The following is a 26,349-nucleotide window of genomic DNA, read 5'->3' on the forward strand; positions in this document are numbered from 1 at the left end:
CTCTCTCCATTGCTCCAGGGAACATATACAACTTCCTGACGAAGGTATAATTGTTCATTTGGAAATTGCCGACCCCATTGTCTGCACAAGCTTTCACCAGACATCTGATGAACACGTTGTGTTGACTATATATTCGTAGACAATATTATTGATGTGCCTGTCAGTTGAGATGCTGAAGTATTACGAAGGCAGGCACAGTGCTAGATCCAAATAGATTGAACAGTCTGAATGAATGGTAGTGAATTTACTATTGTTGGGAATGCTGATCCAAGAGCTTTGCATTAACCTCCAATTCAAATTCAGAAAGTCAACCCAGCCACATTTAAGTATTGTTTTGGCCTAATGACTGCAGGAGAGCCCAGATGCTAAACCCAACAGAACTGGCTAGAGGGGTTTCTGAAGTTTAAATTGAGCTGTAATAACTGTATTCAGGTCAATCTGACCATAAGTCATATAACCTATGTGCCGATGCTGGCACTAAGATCGCACTCAATGAGATGTGTACGGCCATAAGCAAACAAGAAAACGCTCATCCAGAAGCAGCGCTCCTAGTGGCTTTAATGCAGGGAAACTTAAATCCGTTTTTACCTCATTTCTACCAGCATGTTAAATGTTCAACCACCTTTACTCCACACACAGAGACGCGTACAAAGCTCTCCCTCGCTGAAGCGGATTTGGCAAATCTGACCATTTTTTACATGTGACTGGGATGGGAACTATAACAATTTGCCCACTTGATCACTGGACCAATGATTAGCATCCCCAATGTGAATTTGCAGAAGAAAACTATTTCACATTTATGTTCAGAGAGTAAGGATATCATGGCACTACATTTTTACATGTTATTCGGCTTGAATCTACAATCACCAGCTGTCCTTTTGGGGCCTTCGGGACCAGGGCTATAAATTCAGAACATGTCAGAGGAAGCATCTGAGGCACCACAGTTACACAAAAGTCCTTTATTACTGTGCCATATAAAATAGAGACAATGTTTCGAGGATTCTCTTCACACTCCACCTCACAGCGACGGCACAGAAATCAGTCAAAAAAAAAAACTAGGAAAACTCCTGGGAGATTCCACAGTCGATGCATAAAAACGAAGGGGGGGGAAAAAAATCAGTGGGTCCAACCAATCTCTAACCCAGAGTCCAATATGTGTCCCCTGTCCAGTGACATCGCGGGAACTACTTCTTGGCATAAGTGATCTTCATGGCGCATTGGGCCGTAATCCGGAAGCCCTGCAGTGCGTCTTTGGCCACTCCGGCCTGGCCCTCGCTCTCAAACTCTACAAAGGAGATGTCGTGTTTGCCAGGGACGAGTCGCACCTCTTTGAAACCAGGGAATCTACGAGGAAAAAAAGAGAAATCACAGGTGTATTGAGAGAAAGGAAATGTTCAGAAATCACAAATGTAATGGGATAGAGCCGACGTGATCTCCCTTTTCACACATGGCATTTCTATTTGAATGTTCTATAGTTTTGCATACTCTTGAACAGAGCCCCAGTTACCATGCTGCAAAATATAATATATTAAAAGACTTCACCACCTGGCAATGGTGAAGTCTTTAATGTGAATGATATAAAGCAGAGGTTCCTAAACGTTTTCAGCTCACGACCCAAATGAGAAATTGACCGTCCTCCTGTGACCCAAATCGTCCTCCAACGACCCAAATTAAGAAGAAACCGTGTGTGATTATACATGTATTCTCATAACACGCAACCCACCTCTCTCACGTGCCCAGGGCTCCTCCCCATAGTTCAAGAAACCCTGATATAAAGCTACTACTGTATATTTCACAAGTTCATGAGCCAGACTCAATAACAATTGCTGCCGAAGTTGAATGAATGCAAATCGGGCATCTAGGCTAGTTTACTTATTTGACAACAAGATCATTCAATACTCACTGATTGAACAGCATGGAGAGCATCATTTCATTAGTTTCCTCTGGCAGGTTATTAAGGAATAAAATGTAGTTGGGTGGATTGTCTGGAACCTAAAAAGACAAAAGAAATCAGTCTAATTGTCACATGAAACTGTCCCATAAAACATTTTTTACAGCTTAGTCAATAAGCGGACCAGACTATCTGTAGCACTCCAACCGTTAACCCAAAACAGGGCGCATCAAACAGTAAAATGTTCCTAAAGTAGTGAGAGTAGAGATTTTTGCAAGAATACAAGGCATGGCAACATTGCGCTTATTAAAGAGTCCATATCAGCACTAGTGATTTAGTCACTCACAAGGGGCTGAGTAAACACAACCCCATAGACATCTCAATGGAGTTGAGTTGTGATGAGTGTCGGCGTAGTGTACCCCCTATTCCAGTCGGTATCAGTCGATACTTTAAAATGCGTACCTTGTACCCATGTTTCTCCTGTGTAACTATGTTCTATTCTCTGGGTGCTGCAATCCGTCGTTTTTAGGGAAACAGCATTATTTTACGCAACCTCCGCAAAGGGGGCTGTTGTTTGTTAACGGAGAAGGTGCAGCCACGTCATTGCTCAGCTGATTCATTTTTTTTGGGGGGGGGGACAGGAGATGCAAAGAAAGCAAATTCTTATCAAAAACTATGGAGTCCAACTCCCACTGACAACTCTATAACAATCAGGTCAAGCACAGGTACACTGTTAGCATCAAATAATTTCTAGAAGCAACGCGTGGTAGTGCATGTTTGATGTCACCAACTTCATATTCTATTGGAAAACAGTGGGTTACACAGAGTAATTTGACAGACGTCACAAAAATGCTTTTTTTTAAATCATAAACTCCAGGTGGCAGCACCCAAAGATAAGAACACAGGTACAAGGTACAAATATTGACTGATAACGACTTGATGTAGTCGGAGGTACACTCACAACGCCACTGAGATGTATATGATGCAGAGTTTACTCAGCAAAAGGGAAATGAACAAGTTCACTTAACATTCTAGGTTATTATACTTGATAGGGCTAGAAAGGCTTACCTGCATGGTCGTTGGAGCGTTGTTTGTGCTGGCTGATCCCTGTTAATATAAAAGATAAACAAGTTATGAAAATCACGTTGGGAGTAAAATGACTGACTACATTCAAAAGCGTACAGGATGGCATATAGGCTCTGGTCAAAAAGATTGACTACAATATATAGTATAGGGAATTGGATGCCATTTGGGAAGCATTCATATAGCCTATGTGCCGATGCAGGCGCTAAGACCGCACTCAATGAGCTGAATACGGCTACAAGCAAACAGGAAAACGCTCATCCAGAGGCGGCGCTCCTAGTGACCGGTAACTTTAATGAGGGGAAACTAAAATCCATTTTAACTGATTTCTACCAGCATGTTTTAAATGTAAAACCAGGGAAAAGTATTACAACTCTAGACCACATTTACTTCACACACAGAGATGCGTACAAAGCTCTCCCTCACCCTCCATTTGGAAAATCTGACCATAATTCTATCCTCCTGATTCCTGCTTACAAGCTAATACTCATGCAAGAAGAACCAGTAACTCTGTCAATAATAATGTGGTCAGATGAAGCAGGTGCTAAGCTACAAGACAGTTTTGCTAGCACAGACTGGAATATGTTCCGGGATTCTTCAGATGGTATTGAGAAGTACACCACACCAGTCACTGGCTTCATCAATAAGTGCATTGATGACGTCATCCCCACAGTGACTGTGGCGTATACCCCAACAAGAAGCCATGGATTACAGGCAAGAGCCGCACTGAGATAAAGAGTAGAGCTGCCGCTTTCAAGGAGCGGGACTCTAACCCGGAAGCTTATAAGAAATCCCACTATGCCCTCCGACGAACCATCAAATAGGCAAAGTGTCAAAACAGGACTAAGATTGGATCATACTACACTGGCTCTGACTCTCGTTGGATGTGGCAGGGCTTGCAAACTATTACAGACTACAAAGGGAAGCACAGCCGAGAGGTGCCCAGCCTACCAGACGAGCTAAGCTAAATTACTTCTATGCTCGCTTCGAGGCAAGCAACACTGAAACATGCATGAGAGCATCAGCTGTTCCGGACAACTGTGTGATCACGCTCTCCGTAGCCGATGTGAGTAAGAACTTTAAACAGGTCAACATTCACAAGGCCGCATAGCCAGATGGATTACCAGGACGTGTACTCTGAGCATGCGCTGACCAACTGGCAAGTGTCTTCACTGACATTTAACCTGTCCCTGACTGAGTTTGTAATACCAACATGTTTCAAGCAGACCACCATAGTCCCTGTGCCCAAGAACACTAAGGTAACCTGCCTAAATGACTATCGACCCGTAGCACTCACGTCTGTAACCATGAAGTGCTTTGAAAGGCTGGTCATGGCTCACATCAACACCATTATCCCAGAAACCCTAGAACCACTCCAATTTGCATACCACCCTAGCAGATCCACATGATGCAATCCCTATTGCACTCCACACTGCCATTTCCCACCAGGACAAAGGGAACACCTATGTGAGAATGCTATTCATTGACTACAGCTCAGCGTTCAACAGCACAGTGCCCTCAGAAGCTCATCACTACGCTAAGGACCATTGGACTAAACACCTCCCTCTGCAACTGGATCCTGGACTTGATGATGGGCCGCCCCTGGGCGGTAAGGGTCGGTAACAACACATCCGCCACGCTGATCCTCAACACTGTGGGCCCCCCCAGGGGTGCGTGCTCAGTCCCCTCCTATACTCCCTGTTCACCCATGCGTGCATGGCCAGGCACGACTCCAACAGTGACAACAGTGGTAGGCCCGTTCACCGATAATGGTGAGACAGCCTATAGGGAGGAGGTTAGACACCTGGCCGTGTGATGCCAGGATAATAACCTCTCCTTCAAAGTGATCAAGACAAAGTAGATGATTGTGGACTACAGGAAAAGGAGGACGAGCACACCCCATTCTCATTGACAGAGCTGTAGTGAAGCAGGTTGAGACCTTCAAGTTCCTTGGTGTCCACATCAACAAACTATCATGGTCCAAATGCACCAAGACAGTCGTAAAGAGGGCACAACAAAGCCTATTCCCCCTCAGGAGACTGAAAAAATTTGGCACAGGTCCTCCGATCCTCAAAAGGTTCCACAGCAGCACCATTGAGGACATCCTGACTGGTTGCATCACTGCCTGGTATGGCAACTGCTCGGCCTCTGACCGCAGGGCACTACAGAGGGTAGTGCGCATGGCCCAGTGCATCACTGGGGCCAAGCTTCCTGCCACGCAGGACCTCCATACCAGGCAGTCAGAGGAAGGCCCTAAAAATTGTCAAAGACTCCAGCCACCTTAGTCATAGACTGTTCGCTCTGCTACCGCACGGCAAGCGGTACCGGAACGCCAAGTCTAGGTCCAAAAGGCTTCTTAACAGCTTCTACCCCCAAGCCATAAGACTCTTGAACAGCTAATCAAATGGCTCCCCAGACTATTTGCATTGCCCCCTCCCCCTTTTACACTGCTGCTACTCTCTGTTTATTATCTATGCATAGTCATTTTACCTCTATGTTACCTCAATTACCTCAACTAACCAGTGCCCTCGCACATTGACTCTGTACCAGTACCCCCTGTATATAGCCTCGCCACTGTTATTTTACTGCTGCTCTTGAATTATTCGTTACTTTTATTTTTCACTTATCTATTTTTTACTTAACACTTATTTTTCTTAAAACTGCATTTCTGGTTAAGGGCTTGTAAAGTTAGCATTTCACCTGTTGTATTCGGTGCTTGTGACTAATAACATTTGAAAATTGGATATACTAGTCTCACCAGTGCTGGTTTCTTGGCCACATTGGCCACTTGATCTTGAGCCTTCTTCTTCCTGTCCTTCTTCTTGTCCTTGTCGCCAAATGTGCCTCTGATTTTGGAGATCACCTCTGAGTCTGTCTTAGCATACTGAATGCGCTGAAAATGAGAGATAAGTACAATCAGATGTATGCCAAGCACAGACCTGGGTCATATTCACAAAAAACCAAATGGTAGAAAACAGACCGAAAAGCGGAGAAAGTGTCTGAAACTCCCGTTTTCATTGCAAAATGTTTTGCTACTACTGTGCAAAAAGTTTTGCTCATATACGGTAATGAATACCACCCTGTACTACTGCCATTTGTGAAAATGACATACACAACTACTAAGTAATAACTTACCATGGGCTTATTGTAGAAAGGGAATCCTTGAAGTTGACGCAGTGCGTTCGTAGCTGATGCAAGCTCTTTGAACACCACAAATGCCTGCCCTCTCATCTTCATGGTTTTCATGGCAACAATGTCCATGACTTGCCCAAACTGCGAGAACAGGGCATAGAGTGACCGCTTCAGTTCTAGAAGGCAACAACAACAAATGTTACTTCACTGTTGTTACTTATAGACCCTCGACACAGACAAATAAATCTATGTAAACTTACTACAGCTCCAGTACAAGAGGATAAATTGCTATCTAGCTCTGAAGGAACGCTGTAGCTAACTACATGATCTTGGAACAAAGATGCACTGTGATTCTTACCATCCTTCTTGATCTTATCATTTACATTATTGATGTAAATGGTGTGGTTTGGTCGAATATCCATGATTAACAACTGTCCCCTAGCGCTCTTCTACCTGGAACAACAACAAAACAAAAACATCGCCACATTAGCTGGGTACTTTAGCTTGCTAACTAGCTGTAGCTACTACTGGCTAGCAGGTACAGTAAATGAAGTGGTAAGGCACGCTAACTAGCATTAGCTACTACTGGCTAGCAGGTACAGTAAATGAAGTGGTAAGGCACGCTAACTAGCATTAGCTACTACTGGCTAGCAGGTACAGTAAATGAAGTGGTAAGGCACGCTAACTAGCATTAGCTACTACTGGCTAGCAGGTACAGTAAATGAAGTGGTAAGGCACGCTAACTAGCATTAGCTACTACTGGCTAGCAGGTACAGTAAATGAAGTGGTAAGGCACGCTAACTAGCATTAGCTAGCTAGTTAACAGTTCTAATAAGCTTCATCACCTCGAACTGATAGCTGGTGCTACTGACCAGACAAATGTACAGATTAAACAGATCAACATTTTTATGTGTGCAAACAAAATTGATTGCAGATAAACTGACTTGAAACTGTTAGAGCTCACCTCTCTCAACACACTTTCCAGAAAACACAGAAAGTAAATGTGTGCGCGCTGCTTGGTTCTTCTTCGGTTAATCAATAGTTCTCTACCGCCACCGTCTGTACAGGAGTGTAACTATTTTCCCCACGAATGTATTTTGTCCTCTCCGACTACTCGTATCAGCTTTGTGATTTACGGATGACACGGTGAATTTTGTTATTTTTCTGCGGCGGTAATGATAGCAGGCTAATATAAAGTGCACGCTCAAGTCTCAGGAGGGAGCACAAGTAGCTAGCGCTCTTCTTTTGAAAGTAGCCTTGGCTCTGTGTGCAACAGGTCGGGAGGTACAGAGGGAACTGGACACATACTCAAGATACAGAAACGCGCTTGCCACATTTATTTGTACTTAACACGACTGGGTTGTGCCTTTCAAGGACAACTGGATCTAGTAACAGGTGAAGCAGACAGAAAGGGGATGTGCAATGGCATCGGTGCGGGTGGCTGTCCGGCTCAGGCCTATGAACAGACGGTAAGTAAAGCAGAAAACATGCTAAACAAACAAAAACGAACAAATGCTGCTATTGTTGTTACTAATGGTTATATTGTTTCATTTTAAGAGAGGCGCTCGGCTGGACACTGGTTCACTGTGATACATTGTAACCAGTTCTAACTTCGAACAGTTTAATGCACTCTAATTTGACTGGCATCATATGACTGGCCATGTTGCAGGAACACTGCTTAATTAATATACGTGTCATAACAAACACTGACTTTGCCACAAGTGTCTCTTCCAAAATGTAACGGGTTACAGCATTTGGGATGTAAATGCCAACCGCACTCAAAGGAACACGAGCCCTCCACAAACCCTCTTGCTAAACCACCAATAAGAACGCCTGGATGTTGGCAAACAAATATTATTTTAGGTAGAAGACAGCTGGCAAGTTGACGGGTGAACAAGTTTAACCAACAAAACAAACACTAAGAGTAGGAACTAGAGCTACCATGGCTGTGCTGTGTCTGGTATTGGGAGTTAGTATTGGCAGCCACCCAGGGATTATGGGACGCCTTAATACTTTTCTGACAAACTATTTCCTACAGTAAATAGGATACATACATAGCTGCATGACAGAAGACAACCACCCTGCCACTTACTCTACACACCTATGTTAAATGTGGGTGTGTGAAAAATGATGTACAGATGCCAAATAAGTAAGATGCACTATGCACCTGTAGAAAAACAAGGAAGGATTCTGAAGGAAGTAACCTTTCACACATTTTTTTTTGACCAAGCAGCCCAGAGTATAACCTGATCCAGTTGGCATCGTGTTGATGGTAATCTGTTCGGCAGCAGAAAGTACGGTTTTATTTAATTCCAGTATGTCTTACTGGAAAGGCCACTAATAATTCAAGCTTGAACTGAATACTTCCACAGAGGGACTAGGAAGAGTCATACCAAGAAATATTTCCTCCACACTTCTAGTGATCAATCAAGCAAATAAGAACTGAGAGGATTCAGTTGGGGCATTCTTCCAGATCCCAGACGGCCCCATCTTAGAGAGAATGTAGTCTTCTACAAAGATAACGATGCCCAACATAATAGATGAATTAGTCACAGTAAATTAGTTTACTATGTTGTCTTCTGTTGCTAATGTAACAGGTACCTTTCTTGTTGGTCCAATTTGTGAATCACAAAGTACTGCAATGTGGTACAACCTGAAAGTAATACTTTTCTTACTCTGATGCTCCTTCATTGGTTCATTGTCTCTGTTGCATCGTGGTTTGGCCCAGAAAGGGAAAGCTTAATTCTTTGGAAGTATTAACCTGTTTTATGTTTTTATTTTTACAGGGAGAAGGATTTGACTGCCAAAAACATAATTGAAATAAAAGGGGACAAGACCACCATTACAAACTTGAGGGTAATTTGAAGTTTTAAGCCTTTCTACAATAATAATCAATTAACCCATAGCTAGGCCTGTATTTCTTTCTGTTTGGCAGATGTTTAGCATGAAGTGTTATTGAATATTATTTTTTTAATACTAGTTCTATTTCATCAGTTTATTTAATTATTTGGTCTTAACATATGATCAGTGAACATGCCTCGTGTTCGGGGCTCCTGAGTGTCACCGGTCTAAGGCACTACATCTCAGTGCTAGTGGTGTCACTACAGACCCTGGTTCGAGTCCAGACTGTATCACAACCGGCTGTGATTGGGAGTACCAAAGGGCGGCGCACAATTGGCCGAGCGTCGTCCGGATTAGGGTTCGGACAGGGTAGGCCGTCATTGTAAATAAGAATTAGTTTTTAATTGAATTGCCTAGTTAAATAAAGGTTAAATAAATACAATTGCACTCCACTTTTTATTTACAGTATATTTCCGCCTATTTTGTTCTATTTCATTAGATACCAGATGGCATTTCCGGCGATTCGATGAGGGAGAGAAAAAAAACCTTCACCTATGACTTCTCCTATGATTCCGCCGACAGTAAAAGCAACACTTTTGTCTCTCAAGAAAAGGTAAATGTCATATTTTGGTCGGAAAATGTGATCTGGACTAACACTTTCTGTTTAGTTTTTTTTCCTCACGTTTTTGTTGTTGTCCAAATCCGATTATAGTCAAAGCAGCTTACATTTGCCTCTGTTCAGGGGTCATTACATTATTTTATTTTTTTACTTGTAGGACATTTTTGTTTTGGATGGAAGTTTGAGTCAAAGCAGTTTGCTAATGTTCTGTTAGTCTACATGTTGACTCACAAGCTTCAGACATAAGATATGACTTACAGTTGTGCAACTTTTTATTTTATTTTTATCATAATATTTCATCATACAGGGGTCAAAGTAGATTTAATTTCTGGTTCAGTACCTTCTCACATGCGCACATTTTGTTTTTGGAGGCCTAAACAGAATGACTTCTATAATCCCTGTTAAGATCTCTGTGGGCCAATTGGTAAAGACCTGTTTCATTTGAATCTATTTATTTATAATGTGGCATTAACATAACCAGTCATTATGTTTTCATCTGATTATCAAACAATCGGATGAAAACGCTCCTGTAAGCCTGGTTACCTGCGCACATTCCGCTACTCTAAAATAATTCCTGAATGCATACTGTGCACCCGCCATTAGAATAATGAAAAGAGACATCTGTAACAAAAGAAAACACCATGAATGACATTCAGTGATCGTTTTTGGTCAGGCTTACACTTGTAGCCTGAATTGCTGTGTCTGTCCACGTGCATCTCGGTCACAGCCACTCTTCTGTCTTTGCAAAATGTGTTATTGCCCAACAGCATCGCATTTTGGAGCGTATTCCACACGTTTTCAAGTCCATTTGCTAATTTTTCAGGTGGGTGACAATGCGCTAATGATAGAGTTTTCTTGGAATCTTTGTTTTAATTATTGTGAAAGGCTTATGTTCAACTGGCTTACTTTCACCCCTGGCATAATGTCAGTGCAGTATCAACAGTAACACAGCCTATGAGTTAACTGTTATAAATATGTTAACATTTTGCATGCATAAATTCCATATTTTTGAGTTTGTGCTGTATTGGCTAGTTTCTTTCTTTCACTGACTGCTTAAAGTGAGATCTGTTTTATCTAGTTAGATCTGGGGCCTGTTCAGGTTGCCACAACTGTACAGACCATTCAGATCTAAATGTACTGTTTGGAACAAATGAGTCCCTGTCATTGTGAATCATATCAGCTACATTCCAATTTGCCAACGCTCTGAACATTTCACCTTTTTGAACAAGCCCGTGTTTGCCCTCTTCCTTTGTAGGTGTTCAAAGACCTGGGCTCAGATGTCCTCAAGGCTGCGTTCCAAGGCTATAACGCCTGCATCTTCGCCTACGGCCAGACCGGCTCGGGGAAGTCCTACACCATGATGGGAAATCCAGTGAGACGAACATTCCCTTTTTTGGCCTGTGGTCATAAAACATATCGGAGTAGGAGTGCTGATCTCGGATCAGGTCCCCCTTGTCTATATAATCTTATTCATAATTATCTAAAAAAGCACTCCTACTCTGAGACGCTTTATGAATACAGGTCCTGGATTCCCAAATCAAAGACTGTGTTCAGCAGGGCACAACGTTGTGGAATGTTTAAATATACAGTACCAGTCAAAAGTTTGGACCACTACTCATTCCATTTTTTTTTTTTTTGTGTGACTGTTTTCTACATTTTAGAATAATGGTGAAGACATCAACTATGAAATAACACCTATGGAATCATGTAGTAACCCCAAAAAAGTGTTAAACAAATCTAAATAGATTTTATATTTGAGATTCTTCAAAGTAGCCGCCCTTGGCCTTGATGACAGCTTTGCACAGTCTTGGCATTCTTTCAACCAGCTTCATAAAGTAGTCACCTGGGATGCATTTCAATTAATAGGTGTACCTTCTTAAAAGTTAATTTGTGGAATTATTTTCCTTCTTAATGAGTTTGAGCCAATCAGTTGTGTTGTGACAAGGTAGGGGTGGTATACAGAGGAGCCCTATTTGGTAAAAGACCCAAGTCCATATTATGGCAAGAACAGCTCAAATGAGCAAAGAGAAACGACAGTCCATCATTACTTTATGATACGAAGGTCAGTCCATATGGAACATTTCAAGAACTTTGAAGGTTTCTTCAAGTGCAGTTGCAAAATCCATTAAGAACTATGATGAAACTGTCTCTCATGTGGACCGCCACAGGAAAGGAATACCCAGATCTGCTGCAGAGGATAAGTTCATTAGAGTAAACTGCTCCTCAGATTGCAGCCCAAATAAATGCTTCGGAGTTTAAGTAGCAGACACATCTCAACATCAACTGTTCAGAGGACACTGCGTGAATCAGGCCTTCATGGTTGAACTGCTGCGAAGAAACCACTACTAAAGGACACCAATAAGAAGTGACTTGCTTGGGCCAAGAAACATGAGCAATGGACATTAGACTGGTGGAAAACTGTCCTTTGGTCTGATAAGTCCAAATTTGCGATTTTTGGTTCCAACCACTGTGTCTTTGTGAGACGCAGAGTAGGTGAACTGATGATCTCCGCATGTGTATTTCCCACTGTGAAGCATGGAGGAGGAGGTGGTATGGTGGTGCTTTGCTGGTGACACTGTCAGTGATTTATTTAGAGTTCAAGAAACACTTAACCAGCATGGCTACCACAGCATTCTGCAACAATGCGCCATCCTATCTGGTTTGCGCTTAGACCTACTATCATTTGTTTTTCAACAGGACAATGACCCAAAGCACACCTCCAGGCTATGTAAGGGCTATTTGTCCAAGAAGGAGAGTGGTGAATCAGATGACCTGGCCTCCACAATCACCTGACTTCAACCCAACTGAGATGGTTTGGGATGAGTTGGACTGCAGAGTGAAGGAAAAGCAGTCAACAAGTGCTCAGCATATGTGGGAACTCCTTCAAGACTGTTGGAAAAGCATGTAGAAATAGGAAAAATAAAGAAAATCCCTTGAATGAGTAGGTGTGTCCAAACTTTTGACTGGTACTGCATAATGTACAACGACCATCGGGTCTACTTTGTTTATGACATTTCTGGAACTTTCCACAACATTTGCTTACTCAACGGGGCTGTTTTTGTTATCAGACTATTGGGACTTCAATCAGTCGTGGAGACCCTAAGCAAATATCACAGTAACGAACGAAGGCTCCGACAGTCCAGTTTTGCTTTCACAAGTCTAGGGGAAAGTGATTAGGGGAAGTACAAAGTTCATAGTTTCAGTTTTCTCTGTGGACTCTTGTTTTGGAGAAAGACTAAAGCCAAATGTGACATATTTAGAGTCTTCCTGTAATGAGTAATGGATTATTTTAAAGAACTGTTCTGTAACATATCAACCGGTTTCCTCAGTCCAGTCGGCCACTGAACAGGGTCAATCGTTGTCAGACTTATCGTGAACTTAACTTCTGCGTTTGATTAAGCGTTTGCTCTATGGATTGACTTTTCATCAGGGAGATGCTGGTCTCATTCCACGGATATGTGAGGGTCTGTTCAGCCGGATTGCTGGGATGACTCGTTGGGATGAGGCCTCATTCCGCACTGAGGTCAGGTAAGAACTGTATCCATTGTTATTCCCTGGAATTTTTGGAATAATTCATTAAGAAGCTTAAAGGAATAATCCACTTAAACAATATTTTGGTATTTGTTGCATTAGTCCACTGTTGATACTGTCCCAAAATGTTGAGCATGTCAGCAATAAAAATTTCAAGATGATATAACTTTCAAAACAGGTTGTCACAGTTTGTGTGATGCGTTTTGCATCATATGATGCGAAACTCGTCATACACTGGCTGTATTTCTACCTGTTTGAACGGCAATAGGTCCAATACACATGAAAACATTAAATGACCCCGGGAATCGATAGAACATCGTTCAGAGATGCACAAAAACTATATAACATTCAAAATGGGTGGATCTTTCCTTTTCAATGGTGGCTCAATGAACACTTTTTAAATATATTAAAAAGGGATTGCACATGATCAATAGACGTTCCAGCAATTTGTACCTCATCCAAGAGATGACAAAAAGGGTCCCTTAATAATAATAATAATAATAAATAATTGGTAGATGTCATCAGGCTAAACTTGACCTCTGAATGACCTCTTTATCCTCTCATTGTCATCAGCTACCTGGAGATCTACAATGAACGTGTCAGGGACCTGCTCAGGAGGAAGTCTACCGAAACCTACAACCTGAGGGTGAGGGAGCACCCAAAAGATGGACCCTACGTGGAAGGTAAGACATAATCAATATGGACATAAGGGACCTAATTTGGTCTTCCATACTGTATTTTCTCTATTCATTCTAAGACTGATCCCACACCTGTAAGGCAGAATGATGGCTCCCAAGCTAATTATAACAGTGGATATATCTGTATATGAACTCCCTGTGTTAATCCAATCTGACCCCAGACCTGTCTCAGCCAGAACGATGGCTCCCAAACTCATTAAAACTAGAGGTCGACCGATTAGGATTTTTCAACGCCGATACCAGTTATTGGAGGACCAAAAAAAGCATATACAGATTAATTGCACAATTTTATTTATTTATTTTTCTTTTTTGTTAATAATAATTATGTTATAACAATTACAACCATACTGAATTAACACTTTTTCATTTTGACTTAATATATACATAAAATCTCAAATAAATAATGAAACATGCTCAATTTGGTTTAAATAATGCAAAAACAGTGTTGGAGAAGAAAGTAAAAAGTGCAATATGTGCCATGTAAAAAAAGCTGATGTTTATGTTCCTTTCTCAGAACATGAAAGCTGGTGGTTCAATATTCCCAGTTCTTCAATATTCGCAGTTAAGAAGTTTTAGGTTGTAGTTATTATAGGAATTATGACGCACCGACTAGTTCTCTCTATACCATTTGTATTTCATATACCTTTGACTATTGGATGTTCTAAAAGGCACTTTAATCTCAGGAGTTGATAGGCTTGAAGTCATAAACAGCGCTGTGCTTCAAGCATTGCTAAGAGCTGCTAGCAAACGCAGTAAAGTTTGAATGAATGCTTACGAGCTTGCTGCTGCCTACCACCGCTGTCAGACTGCTCAGTCAAGTATAAAATCATAGACTTAATTATAATATAATAAACACAGAAATACGAGCTGTTGGTCATTAATATGGTAAAATCCGTAAACTAACATTTCAAAAACAAAACGTTTATTCTTTCAGTGAAATACGGAACTGTTCCGTATTTTATCGAACGGGTGGCATCCATAAGTCTAAATATTGCTGTTACATTGCACAACCTTCAATGTTATGTCATAATTACGTAAAATTCTGGCAAATTAGTTCACAACGAGCCAGGGGGCCCAAACTGTTGCATATACCCTGACGCTGCGTGCAATGAACGCAAGAGAAGTGCCACAATTTCCCTAGTTTAATATTGCCTGCGAACATGAATTTATTTTAACTAAATATGCAGGTTTAAAAAATATACTTCTGTGTATTGATTTTAAGAAAGGCATTGATGTTTATGGTTAGGTACATTCGTGCAACTATTGTGCTTTTTTTGCGAATGCGTTTTTGATAAATCATCACCCGTTTGGCGAAGTAGGCTGTGATTCGATGATAAATTAACAGGCAACGCATTGATTATATACAATGCAGGACAAGGAAGTTAACTACACATGGTTGATGATATTACTAGGTTAACTAGTGATTATGTGAAGATAAGTTTAATGCTAGCTAGCAACTTACCGTGGCTCCATGCTGTACTTGCGTAACAGGTGGTCAACCTTCCATGCAGTTTCCTTGTGGAATGCAATGTAATCGTCCATAATCGGTGTCCAAAATGGAGTTTACCAATTTGTTATGAAATCGGCTGAGCTCTAATTAAAACAGTGGATGTCTGTCTCTCCATATTATGAACTAATGTGTTAATCCAATCTGACCCCAGACCTGTCCAAGCACTTGGTGCAGAACTATCATGACGTGGAGGAGCTGATGGAGGCGGGCAACATCAACCGCACCACAGCCGCCACGGGCATGAACGACACCAGCAGCCGCTCTCACGCCATCTTCACCATCAACTTCACCCAGGTGGGCCTCTAGGCGAGCTAATGCTACCGCTAGGCTAGCTTTTGCTACTCCAGGAATGCTCAACTCCAGTGCACAAGGGCCGCAGAGTAGTTGTCCTTGTTTGTTTGTTAGGGACTGATTCAGTTGCCAAGTGAGTGGACTCCTAGCCAATCAATGCCATTAAAGGGTTTGCCACTAATAGCATCTGTGTGAGGCACTTAACCATTCTAGGAAAAATAGATCGCACCCACAGTTTAAGTGCAACATTTAGACTCAAAGGTCTTCATCAGACTTCAAGTTTTTTTACGCGTGTTCTCCTTCCTCTCCAGGCTAAGTTTGACGCGGAGATGCCCTGTGAGACGATCAGTCAAATCCACCTGGTGGACTTGGCGGGCAGCGAGAGAGCGGACGCTACCTGTGCCACGGGAGTCCGGCTCAAGGAGGGCGGCAACATCAACAAGTCACTGGTCACTCTGGGCAACGTCATCTCCGCTCTAGGTGGGTAACTGTTATACCAAATGTAATATCAATGAGACAGCAGATATGAGGACATATTCATTAAAGTCGCATAATAATATATTTTTTGTATGGAATAAAAACCCTTATCTGGCAATGTCTTTTAGCTTGATTATGCAGGCCACAATGTTGTTTTCTCCTTACAATATTTGAACCACAGTAGTGTTCCAATGTCTTACTTCTACTGAGTATGCAGAGTCGTGAGTTTTATTCTCTCTGTTGATTTACCTATTGATCAGACCTGGATTCAAATACAACTTGAAATCTATCAAATACTTTTGAGGGTTTGCTCTAGCCTGCCTGAAGTGCCAATTTATTTTTCTTATTGATTGATCTGAAATCTTTTCCCTGTCTTGGTCCAGCGGACCTGAGCCAGGACGGAGTGAACACCAACTTGAAGAAGAAGCAGGTGTTTGTGCCTTACAGAGACTCTGTGCTAACGTGGCTCCTCAAAGACAGCCTGGGAGGCAACTCCAAGACCATCATGATCGCTAGTGAGTCCTTAATAATGCAAAATGTCTTGCATTTAATCAAATATTTCCAATCCTCCCCTTGAAAAGCCCCAAATACACCGGACTTGGAACCCTGGTTTTTACCTGTCCACTTCAGTATATAAGGGGAACCCTGGATTCTCATGAATATATCTCTAGATTAGAGCCAGCCATGCTTCTTACTGGGATAAAACAACGGCATTGCTGCGGATCTGACTTTTCTGGGCCCTTCTTCCCGACAGCTAAAGGTTCAGGGAGGTTACCTCGAGATCTGCAGTCTTTGCCATAAAACAATAGGGACCCCAATTTTTTTACAGTTTTACCACAGCAAGAAGCATGAATGTGCTTTTCAGACATTTCTGGGTTCCTAGTCCAGTGTACTTGGTGTTAGAATTTGAGAACATGGCTTTCATGACCTTTATGTATAAGACGCTTAAGTGTGGCGAGTGGCCATAAGCTAAATATCTGTGGTATGTTTGCAGTCAAAGATATTAGAACACGGCAAATGTAAAAGTGTTTTGTAGTACGACAAAGGTTTCAAAGATGTTTTGCTCTTGTTTTCTGCAGCCATTTCACCTGCTGACGTCAACTACGGCGAGACGCTGAGCACTCTGCGCTACGCCAACCGCGCCAAGAATATCATCAACAAGCCCACTATCAACGAGGACTTCAACGTCAAGCTCATCCGAGAGCTCAGGGCTGAAATCGCCCGGCTGAAGGCCCTTCTGGTCCAGGGAAACCAGGTGGGGGATTTGTCACACTGATCTGAATTGCTTTGTGTGTGTGTGTGTGTGTGTGTGTGTTGATTGTTTAGGGCATTGGAACTCAACTATCCTGTCCACTACAACATTTTTCTCTGGCCCTTCAAGTGTATTTATTTCATAAACAAAACAGCTCTTCAGTACACTGCCTTACAAATTATGTAAAAAACTGTTATTGTATACAAATGGGTATAGCAAACATTTATTTTGTTAATTTATGGGCACATTTTTATAATGCATAACTAGAACATGATGTTTTATTGATGTCCACCATGATGTTTTATACATGTCCACCTTTCCAGCTACTGGCCTATGACCTTGTTGTTGTGTTTTAAATGTCCCATCTAATCTAACTAGATCACACTGATTTAGAGTATTGAGGTGTGATTCAATAATGTATTGATTGTTGGTTGGTTTTCATCCTCTTCAGATTGCACTTCTGGATTCACCCACTGCTCTGAGTATGGAGGAGAAACTACACCAGAATGAAGCCAGAGTAAGGCCATGTGGACTGTTCCTTTTTAGAGTAAAAAATAAACCCGATTACCCGAAATAAGCTATCGACACTTTGCAAGTGCGGCGTGTTATTCCTCAAATCAATAAACGAACAGGTCAACCATTTTCAGCAAGTTAGTGATGTGATCTCATCTTTGATATTCAATACATTTTTTTTGTGCTATTTCTGGCATAGGTGTTGGAGTTAACCAAGGAGTGGACTAAAAAGTGGAATGAAACTCAGAACATTCTCAAGGTGAGTGGGTATATATTTGTATAAAATGTCTAATTCAATTTAGCTCATAGAAGCACTCTGGTTATATACCTTTTTTTAATTATAGTCAGCTGTGAAATTGAATTGACTTCTAAGTCAGAAACCTCAATGAGTTCCTAATGATTGGGTATCTGTCTTCCATTGATCTCGTCTTTACAGGAAGAAACCCTTGCCCTAAGGAAAGATGGAATCGGTGTCGTCCTTGATTCGGAGTTGCCTCATCTAATTGGTATCGACGATGACCTCCTAAGTACTGGCATCATCCTCTACCATCTAAAGGTCAGTCACAATTGATTTGATTATTTTAGTTATTTTTACAAGTAGTTTTTTTTTCAGATTGATTCACAAGTTAATATGTCCTCCTTTTAAACTTAAATAGAATTTACATGGACTTGACATACTGTATCGCTTTCATTTTTGTCCCAGGAGGGCAGGACATATGTTGGTCGAGACGATGCGTCGACTGTTCAGGACATTGGTGAGTGGCCTCTGTGACATACTCTATCCGCTGTCATACTTTGCTACAAATCGGGACAAAGAAACAATTCATAATGGTAATATATGTGTGCGCGTGCACATACTGTCTTTCCCTCTCATCCTCTCTGTAGTTCTCCATGGGCTGGACCTGGAGAGTGAACACTGCATGTTTGCGAACCAGACTGGCACCGTCACCCTGGTTCCACTCAATGGAGCCCAGTGCTCTGTGAATGGAGTGCAAGTGACAGAAGCCTCCCCACTAAACCAAGGTATGCGCTTTTGGTCGCACATTATTTGGATTGTCTGGATTTTCCATCTGTAGATGCTATTCCAATATTATTTTAGAGGATTTGGCAGTACGTGTAACCGCCCTCATAACCCCAGACCACGTGTATGGTCTCGTGTGGGCGAGCGGTTTGCTGATGTCAATGTTGTGAACAGAGTGCCCCATGGTGAGGATATGGTATGGACAACAAACACAATTGCATTTTATTGATGGCAATTTTAATGTACAGCGATACCGTGACGAGATCCTGAGACCTATTGTCGTGCCATTCATCTGCCGCCATCACCATGCTTCAGCATGATAATGTCGCAAGGATCTGTACACAATTCCTGGAAGCTGAAAATGACCCAGTTCTTACATGGCCCGCATACTCACCAGATATGTCACAGATTGTCCAGGTTTGGGATGCTCTGGATCGACGTGTACGACAGTGTGTTCCCGGCAGCCAACACAATGATTGTTCTGTTAATGTCCAATCCCACATTTACTCATCTCTAGTCATTTTAGAAGTATTTTTTTTTCCCCCTTATTACCTTTATTCAATGTTTATTGTTCTATTGTGTTTGATAGGTGCTGTTGTCCTACTGGGGAGAACCAACATGTTCCGTTTCAACCACCCTAAAGAGGCAGCTAAACTAAGGGAAAAGAGGAAGGTAACACCAAAGGCACTTTCTCTCAAAGGCCTTTTAAAGAAGCTTATTAGTTGCGGTATTATTCAGTTGTTATAATATTATTATTATGTGGATGATCTATGCTTCCCAAGGGTTTAAATCAAGTAAGTCATGACTAGAGGTTGACCGATTAATCGGAATGGCCGATTTAATTCGGGCCGATTTCAAGTTTTCATAACAGTCGGTAATCTGCATTTTTGGACACCGATCATGGCCGATTACATTGCACTCCACAAGGAGACTGCGTGGCAGGCTGACGACCTGTTATGCGAGTGCAGCAAGGAGCCAAGGTAAGTTGCTAGCTAGCATTAAACATATCTTATAAAAAACAATCAATCTTAACATAATCAGTAGTTAACTACACATGGTTGATTATATTACTAGTTTATCTAGCTTGTCCTGCGTTGCATATAATCGATGCGGGACCTGTTAATTTGTCATTGAATCACAGCCTACTTTTCCAAACGGGTGATTTAACAAGCGCATTTGTGAAAAAAAGCACTGTCGTTGCACCAATGTGTGCCATAAATGTCAACGCCTTCTTAAAATCAATACACACGTACATATTTTTAAACCTGCATATTTTAGTTAATATTGCCTGCTAACATGGATTTCTTTTTAAGTAGGTAAATTGTGTCACTTCTCTTGCGTTCTATGCAACAGAGTCAGGGTATATGCAGCAGTTTGGGCCGCCTGGACTATTTCTTCCTAACAAAGACCGCCAAACAGTGGATGATTTAACAAAAGCGCATTTGCGAAAAAAGCACAATCGTTGCACAAATGTACCTAACCATAAACATCAATGCCTTTCTTAAAATCAATACACAAGTATATATTTTTTAAACCTGCATATTTAGTTAAAATAAATTAATGTTAGCAGGCAATATTAAACTAGGGAAATTGTGTCACTTCTCTTGCGTTCATTGCACGCAGCGTCAGGGTATATGCAACAGTTTGGGCCCCCTGGCTCGTTGTGAACTAATTTGCCAGAATTTTACGTAATTATGACATAACATTGAAGGTTGTGCAATGTAACAGCAATATTTAGACTTATGGATGCCACCCGTTCGATAAAATACGGAACAGTTCCGTATTTCACTGAAAGAATAAACGTTTTGTTTTTGAAATGTTAGTTTCCGAATTTGACCATATTAATGACCTAAGGCTCGCATTTCTGTGTGTTATTATAATTAAGTCTATTATTTGATACAGCAGTCTGACTGAGCGGTGGTAGGCAGCAGCAGGCTCGTAAGCATTAATTCAAACAGCACTTTACTGCGTTTGCCAGCAGCTCTTGCGCTGTTTATGACTTCAAGCCTATCAACTCCCGAGATTAGGCTGGCAATACTAAAGTACCTATTAGAACATCCAATAGTCAAAGGTATATGAAATGCAAATGGTATAGAGAGAAATAGTGCTATAATAACTACAACCTAAAACTTCTTACCTGGGAATATTGAAGTCTCATGTTAAAAGGAACCACCAGCTTTCTCATGTTCTGAGCAAGGAACTTAAACGTTAGCTTTTTACATGGCACATATTGCACTTTTACTTTCTTCTTCAACACTGTTTTTGTATTATTTAAACCAAATCGAACATGTTTCATTATTTATTTGACACTAAATTGATTTTATTGCTGTATTATATTAAGTTAAAATTAAGTGTTTATTGTTCATTCAGTATTGTTGTAATTGTCATTATTATATATATATATATATATATATATAAATCGTCCGATTTTAACCGGTATCAACTTTTTTTGGTCCTCCAATAATCGGTATCGGCATTTAAAAATCATAATCGGTCGACCTCTAGTCATGACTCAAATAGCTTATTACTCATGTAGCCAAGCATTTCGCTGCACCTGCAATAACATCTATGTACACGACCAGTGAACTTTGATTTGAAATAACCATCTAGTGGAAGGGCACGTTTACTGTAAGCCTTTTAGGATGCAGTCGTCTTGACCAATGAGTCATCATGAGGTCAATGGTCATGTTGTTGAACTTTGTTGTGTGTTGGAAATTTTTCCCAGAGTGGACTGCTCTCCTCCTTTAGTCCGTCTATGACCGATCTCAACAAATCATGTGAGAACCTCTCCACAGTAATGCTCTACAACCCAGGGTGAGTGTACGTGGGTGTATGTATCACCTAATCCCAAATCGGCCTCTAGCCCCTACTGTCTATGCACTTGTGGAGATCTGAGAGGATTGGATAGCTATAGGCATTATGGCGAAAACTCAAGAGGGCAAGGTGAAGCTATTCCCATATTGCTTATACTAATTTATTCCTCTCAGATCGCCAGAAGTGCATGGGGAGTAGGCAATAGGGACTGGTTTGGGATTAGTCAAATGTATGCTCCAGCACATGAATGATTCACCCCAACTCCCTCTGCGCAGTTCCCCATGCCTTTTCAGGAGTTCCTTTTCCCACATTCGCTTATCCGTTGCTGCTCACCCGCGTGACCACTGACTGAAGCAGTGGATTGATTGTAAAAAAGAATTCAACAAATAAAAATGTGACATTTTCTTTGCTGAAATGCAATGTTACAGTGCCCAGTCAAATACATCAGTGTTGTGGTAGTCTTTATGACAATCTAGGCAGTTGGCACAGGTGTAGCTCAAAATGGAAATGGCGAAAATATTTACTTTGGATTGTAGGAGGTCTGTAACATTGCAACTGCTGTGACTCAAGCCTAAATCATGTGAGCTGGTAACTCTGTTCGTCACAAATGCCACATCACACAAGCTGTATGGCCTTCATTGATTCTATTACTAACTCTCCAAAAATCTGTTGTGCCAGAGATGAATTTAGCTTGTACAGAACTGCCTGAGAATGCTTTGGTTGTGTTGTTTTACAGCACCACTTGTGGAGGAAGTACGTAGTCTTTTCAGTTTTGTCCAATACAACAAGTAATTCCATAGCACTTACTCCTAATTTAGACCTAAACTGGATTTTTAAATTTTTTAACCTAGAGCAACCAACTAGGTACCTACTACGTAGGTATGCACACACAGACAAAAAACAACAACGAAATTAGTAGGTCCAGAGCAACAATGGATATTTTGAGGAATACACAGCCAGTATTTAGTGAACGTTGGTAAGTTATGGCTGTGTTTTAACTCCTTTGTGTAATTATTGCTCTTCATTGAGTCTAATTTTAAAAGTACAGTAACTCATGTATCTCTGAACCCTCCCTTGGCAGTCTCTTCACTGAAAAGGGGCCCATCTATCTCCGGTAGACCCGACCAGAGTGGTCAATGTTCACTGCTTTGTTTTAACAATGCTAGTGAAACATGACATCTTTTTCACTTTGTCTCCTGACGCCACTGCTGTTTGTTTGAATATAAGCCGTCATCGTCTTGTTTTTTTGTTATGATTTTGCCCGTCGCCCCGCTTGTTTCAATCACTATTTTGTATGAAGCTCTTTTGTCATACCAATTGCAGCCTTCATTTCTGTGATCATGCCGTCTCGTTGAGTAATACTCTAGTGTGTGTGTGTTTGAGTCCAGTCTCCCTGTCATGGTTTTTAAGCCAGCTAAATGCTATTGGTGTACTTGCCTAGGTTGGAAATTGAGAGGCAGCAACGGGAAGAGCTGGAGAAGCTGGAACACAAAAGGTGCGAGGGGAGAGGCGCACACGCATGCTCACATTTTGACTGTACAAAAAGTCCAATGTTGACTCACTAGTCACCTGCAATGCACTGCATTGTAGGAACGGTGTGCTTTTTAAAAGCAAATATGCTGACATCACATGATTATTGGAGACTCTTATTGTTAGTCGTACAATACTAGTCATAATAGAACAAATTCCTTGTTTGCTATGTACAGTACCAGGCAAAAGTATGGCCACCTACTCATTCAAGGGTTTTTCTTTATTTTTACTATTGTCTACATTGTAGAATAATAGTGAAGACATCAAAACTAAGTAACACATGGGATCATGTAGTAAACAAACATATTTTAGATTCTTCAAAGTAGCCACCCTTTGCCTTGACGACAGCTTTGCACACTCTTGGCATTCTCTCAACCAGCTTCACCTGGAATGCTTTTCTAACAGTCTTGAAGGAGTTCCAAAATATGCTGAGCACTTGTTGACTGCTTTCCCTTCGCTCTGCAGTCCAACTCATCCCAAACCATCTCAATTGGGTTGAGGTCAGGTGATTGTGGAGGCCAGGTCATCTGATGCAGCACTCCATCACTCTCCTTGGTCAAATAGCCCTTACACAGCCTGTAGGTGTGTTGGGTCATTGGCCTATTGAAAAACAAATGATCGTTCCACTAAGCGCAAACCAGATGACATGGTGTATCACTGCAGAATGCTGTGGTAGTCATGCTGGTTAAGTGTGTCTTGAATTCTAAATGAATCACTGACAATATTACCAGCAAAGCACCCACACACCATCACACCTCCTCCATGCTTCACGGTGGGAACCACACATGCAGAGATCATGCGTTCACCTACTCTGTGTCTCACAAATACACGGTGGTTGGAACCAAAAATCTGTCTAATTTGGACTTCTCGGACCAAAGGACAGATTTCCACCGGTCTTATGTCCATTGATCATGTTTCTTGGCCCAAGCAAATCTCTTCTTATTATTGGTGTCCTTCATTGTTGAATTGCTCCACTACTAAAGGCCTGATTCACAGTCTCCTCTGAACAGTTGATGTTGATATCTGCTACTTGAATTCTGTGAAGCATTTATTTGGGCTGCAATTTCTGAGGCAAGTAACTCTAATGAACTTCTCCTCTGCAGCAGAGGTAACTCTGTTCTGGGTCTTCCATTCCTATGGCGGTCCTCATGAGTGCCTGATTCATCATAGCGCTTGATCATTTTTGCGACTGCACTTGAATAAACTTTCAAAGTTCTTGACATTTTCTGGATTGACTGACCTTCTTGTCTTAAAGTAATGATGGACTGTCATTTCTCTCTGCTTATTTGAGCTGTTCTTGCTATAATATGGACTTGTTCTTTTACCAAATAGGGCTATCTCTTCTGTTTACCAACTCTACCTTGTCACAACACAACTGATTTGCTCAAATGCATTAAGGAAAGAAATTCTAAAATGTATTTTTAACAAGACATACCTGTTAATTGAAATGCATTCCAGGTGACTACCTCGTGTGTGCAAAGCTCTCATCAAGGCAAAGGGTGGCTACTTTTGAAGAATCTCAAATATAAAATATATTTTGATTTTATATAAACCCTTTTTTGGTTACTACATGATTGTGTGTATGTGTGTGTGTGTGTGTTATGTCAGTTTTGATGTCTTCACTATTATACTAATGTATTATCTGTATTTGGTTGGGGTGCAGGAGGCTGATTAAGGAGATGGAAGACAGGCAGAAGTGTGAGAAGGCGGAGCTGGAGCGCCTGCAACACGAGGTGACGTCCCAGCGCAAGGAGTCTGAGCAGGTGCAGCAGCGCATCCGCCACCAGGAGGAGACACTCCGCTGCCGCAGCCAGGACATCGAGAGCCGCCTGCGCGACCTCTTGACTGAGAAGCAGCGCTTTGAGGAGGAACGCCACCGCGAGACCAAGGAGCTGGAGCTACAGAGGCGGCTGAAGCAGCAGGAGGAGCGCGAGGATGAGAAGCCACAGGACGAGGAGGCGCGCCGCCATAGCGAGGCGGCAGAGCGTGCCGAGCTGACAGAGATTTTCCGTGAGCTGGAACGGCTGAAGCGGGAGAACGAGGAGCAGGCGGTGCGGCTGGAGGCGGAGAGGCGGAGGCTGGAGGAGGGCGAGCTGGAGCAGCTAGGCCTGGTTGGGCGCCTGGAAGAGCAGCTGAGGGAGCGCCACGAGGCGGCGGCTGCCCTGTTGACCCGCGAGGACACCCGGCGACTGGATGAGGAGCGCCGTGCCTTGGCCGAGATCCGCGAGGCCCTGCTCTGCGCCAAGGAGGCCAGCGGGCGCTCCGACTGTGAAGAAATGGGTGTGGAGGCTGGGCACGCCGCCCAGGTCCGTTACACGGACTTCAAGGCAGCACAGGTGGAGGAGCTGGGTCAGTTGGAGGAGAGGCTCCTGCAGCAGAAGAAGTGCCTGGAGAAGGAGGTGGCTTCAGAGCGCGCTGCCCTGGCCCTCCTGGTCCACGCCCATAAGGAGCGGCAGCGAAAGCTGCGAGAGACCCAGGAGAAGGGAGCACAGGACGCCTCTGAACTCTCCCAAGAGGAGCAGCGGATGCACCAGGCCGAGCAGCGCCTCCTCTTTAAGGAGCGCCGGCTAGCCAGCCTAACCGACAGCCTCTTGCCGGCGGTGGCCGAGGAGAGGCAGAGGGCGGAGGAGCTGCTGAAACTCGGAACCTCCACTGGTGCTGACAGCATATCCAACATATCCCTGGGACTAGACAACACCCTGTACCAGGTGGAGAAGGAACTTGAGGAGAAGGAGGAGCGCCTTAACTCTCACTGCGCCAGTGCCGAGCAGCTTCAGCAGTTGCAGGAGACGTACGAGTTCACGGCCAACGTGGCGCGCCAGGAGGAGAAAGTGCGGCGCAAGGAGAAGGAGATCCTGGAGTCGCGGGAGAAGCAGCAGCGTGAGGCCCTAGAGCAGGCGGTGGCGCGCCTGGAGAGAAGGCACTTAGCGCTGAGGCGCAGTGTCTCGCTGGTCCCCGATAGTGAGGAATCCAGGCGCACGGCCTCCATTCTGGGGCCCGTGCGGGAACTCGACCAGAAGAGGTGAGCATGCTTGTTATTTATTGTCACTACAGATAAATCTGTAGAATCAATTAATAGTAAAACATTTGTCCTTCTAGTGGAATGTGTGTAGAAGACACATTGCTGTCTGTTAAGGTCATGTTTA

The 26,349-nt window shown here is 42.5% G+C and overlaps 2 protein-coding genes across 7 annotated transcripts in view; one reads left to right on the forward strand and one right to left on the reverse strand.

Moving 5' to 3' along the window:
• Positions 1–944: 944 nt before the first annotated feature.
• LOC115103869 (U2 small nuclear ribonucleoprotein B''-like) lies at positions 945–7,151 on the reverse strand. The gene is made up of 7 exons (XM_029624886.2): positions 7,071–7,151; positions 6,465–6,559; positions 6,110–6,282; positions 5,733–5,867; positions 2,960–2,998; positions 1,904–1,992; positions 945–1,344 (listed from the first exon to the last, which is right to left on the reverse strand). The coding sequence occupies exons 2-7, from the start codon at positions 6,526–6,528 to the stop codon at positions 1,185–1,187; spliced, it is 660 nt and encodes a 219-aa protein (XP_029480746.1). The 5' UTR covers positions 6,529–6,559; positions 7,071–7,151; the 3' UTR covers positions 945–1,184.
• An 86-nt stretch (positions 7,152–7,237) lies between these two features.
• Positions 7,238–26,349, forward strand: part of LOC115103868 (kinesin-like protein KIF16B) — a 28,937-nt gene continuing 9,825 nt past the window's right edge. For 4 of the 6 annotated variants that reach the window (XM_029624875.2, XM_029624878.2, XM_029624877.2 and 1 more), the window contains exons 1-19: positions 7,238–7,575; positions 8,893–8,962; positions 9,447–9,560; positions 10,822–10,938; positions 12,997–13,094; positions 13,671–13,780; positions 15,457–15,599; positions 15,908–16,076; positions 16,457–16,588; positions 17,153–17,328; positions 17,777–17,842; positions 18,038–18,097; positions 18,275–18,394; positions 18,542–18,593; positions 18,724–18,861; positions 19,449–19,531; positions 21,585–21,673; positions 23,115–23,168; positions 24,867–26,225. In XM_029624875.2, the coding sequence (XP_029480735.1) occupies positions 7,529–7,575; positions 8,893–8,962; positions 9,447–9,560; positions 10,822–10,938; positions 12,997–13,094; positions 13,671–13,780; positions 15,457–15,599; positions 15,908–16,076; positions 16,457–16,588; positions 17,153–17,328; positions 17,777–17,842; positions 18,038–18,097; positions 18,275–18,394; positions 18,542–18,593; positions 18,724–18,861; positions 19,449–19,531; positions 21,585–21,673; positions 23,115–23,168; positions 24,867–26,225 (3,197 nt within the window). In that variant the 5' untranslated portion in view covers positions 7,238–7,528. Of the gene's footprint in view, positions 7,576–8,892; positions 8,963–9,134; positions 9,317–9,446; positions 9,561–10,821; positions 10,939–12,996; positions 13,095–13,670; positions 13,781–15,456; positions 15,600–15,907; positions 16,077–16,456; positions 16,589–17,152; positions 17,329–17,776; positions 17,843–18,037; positions 18,098–18,274; positions 18,395–18,541; positions 18,594–18,723; positions 18,862–19,448; positions 19,532–21,584; positions 21,674–23,114; positions 23,169–24,866; positions 26,226–26,349 lie in introns of those variants that run through there. The other 2 variants (XM_029624880.2, XM_029624879.2) reach the window with 2 other exon arrangements.

Source organism: Oncorhynchus nerka, linkage group LG15, assembly GCF_034236695.1.
Source record: "Oncorhynchus nerka isolate Pitt River linkage group LG15, Oner_Uvic_2.0, whole genome shotgun sequence".
Lineage (NCBI taxonomy): Eukaryota > Metazoa > Chordata > Actinopteri > Salmoniformes > Salmonidae > Oncorhynchus > Oncorhynchus nerka.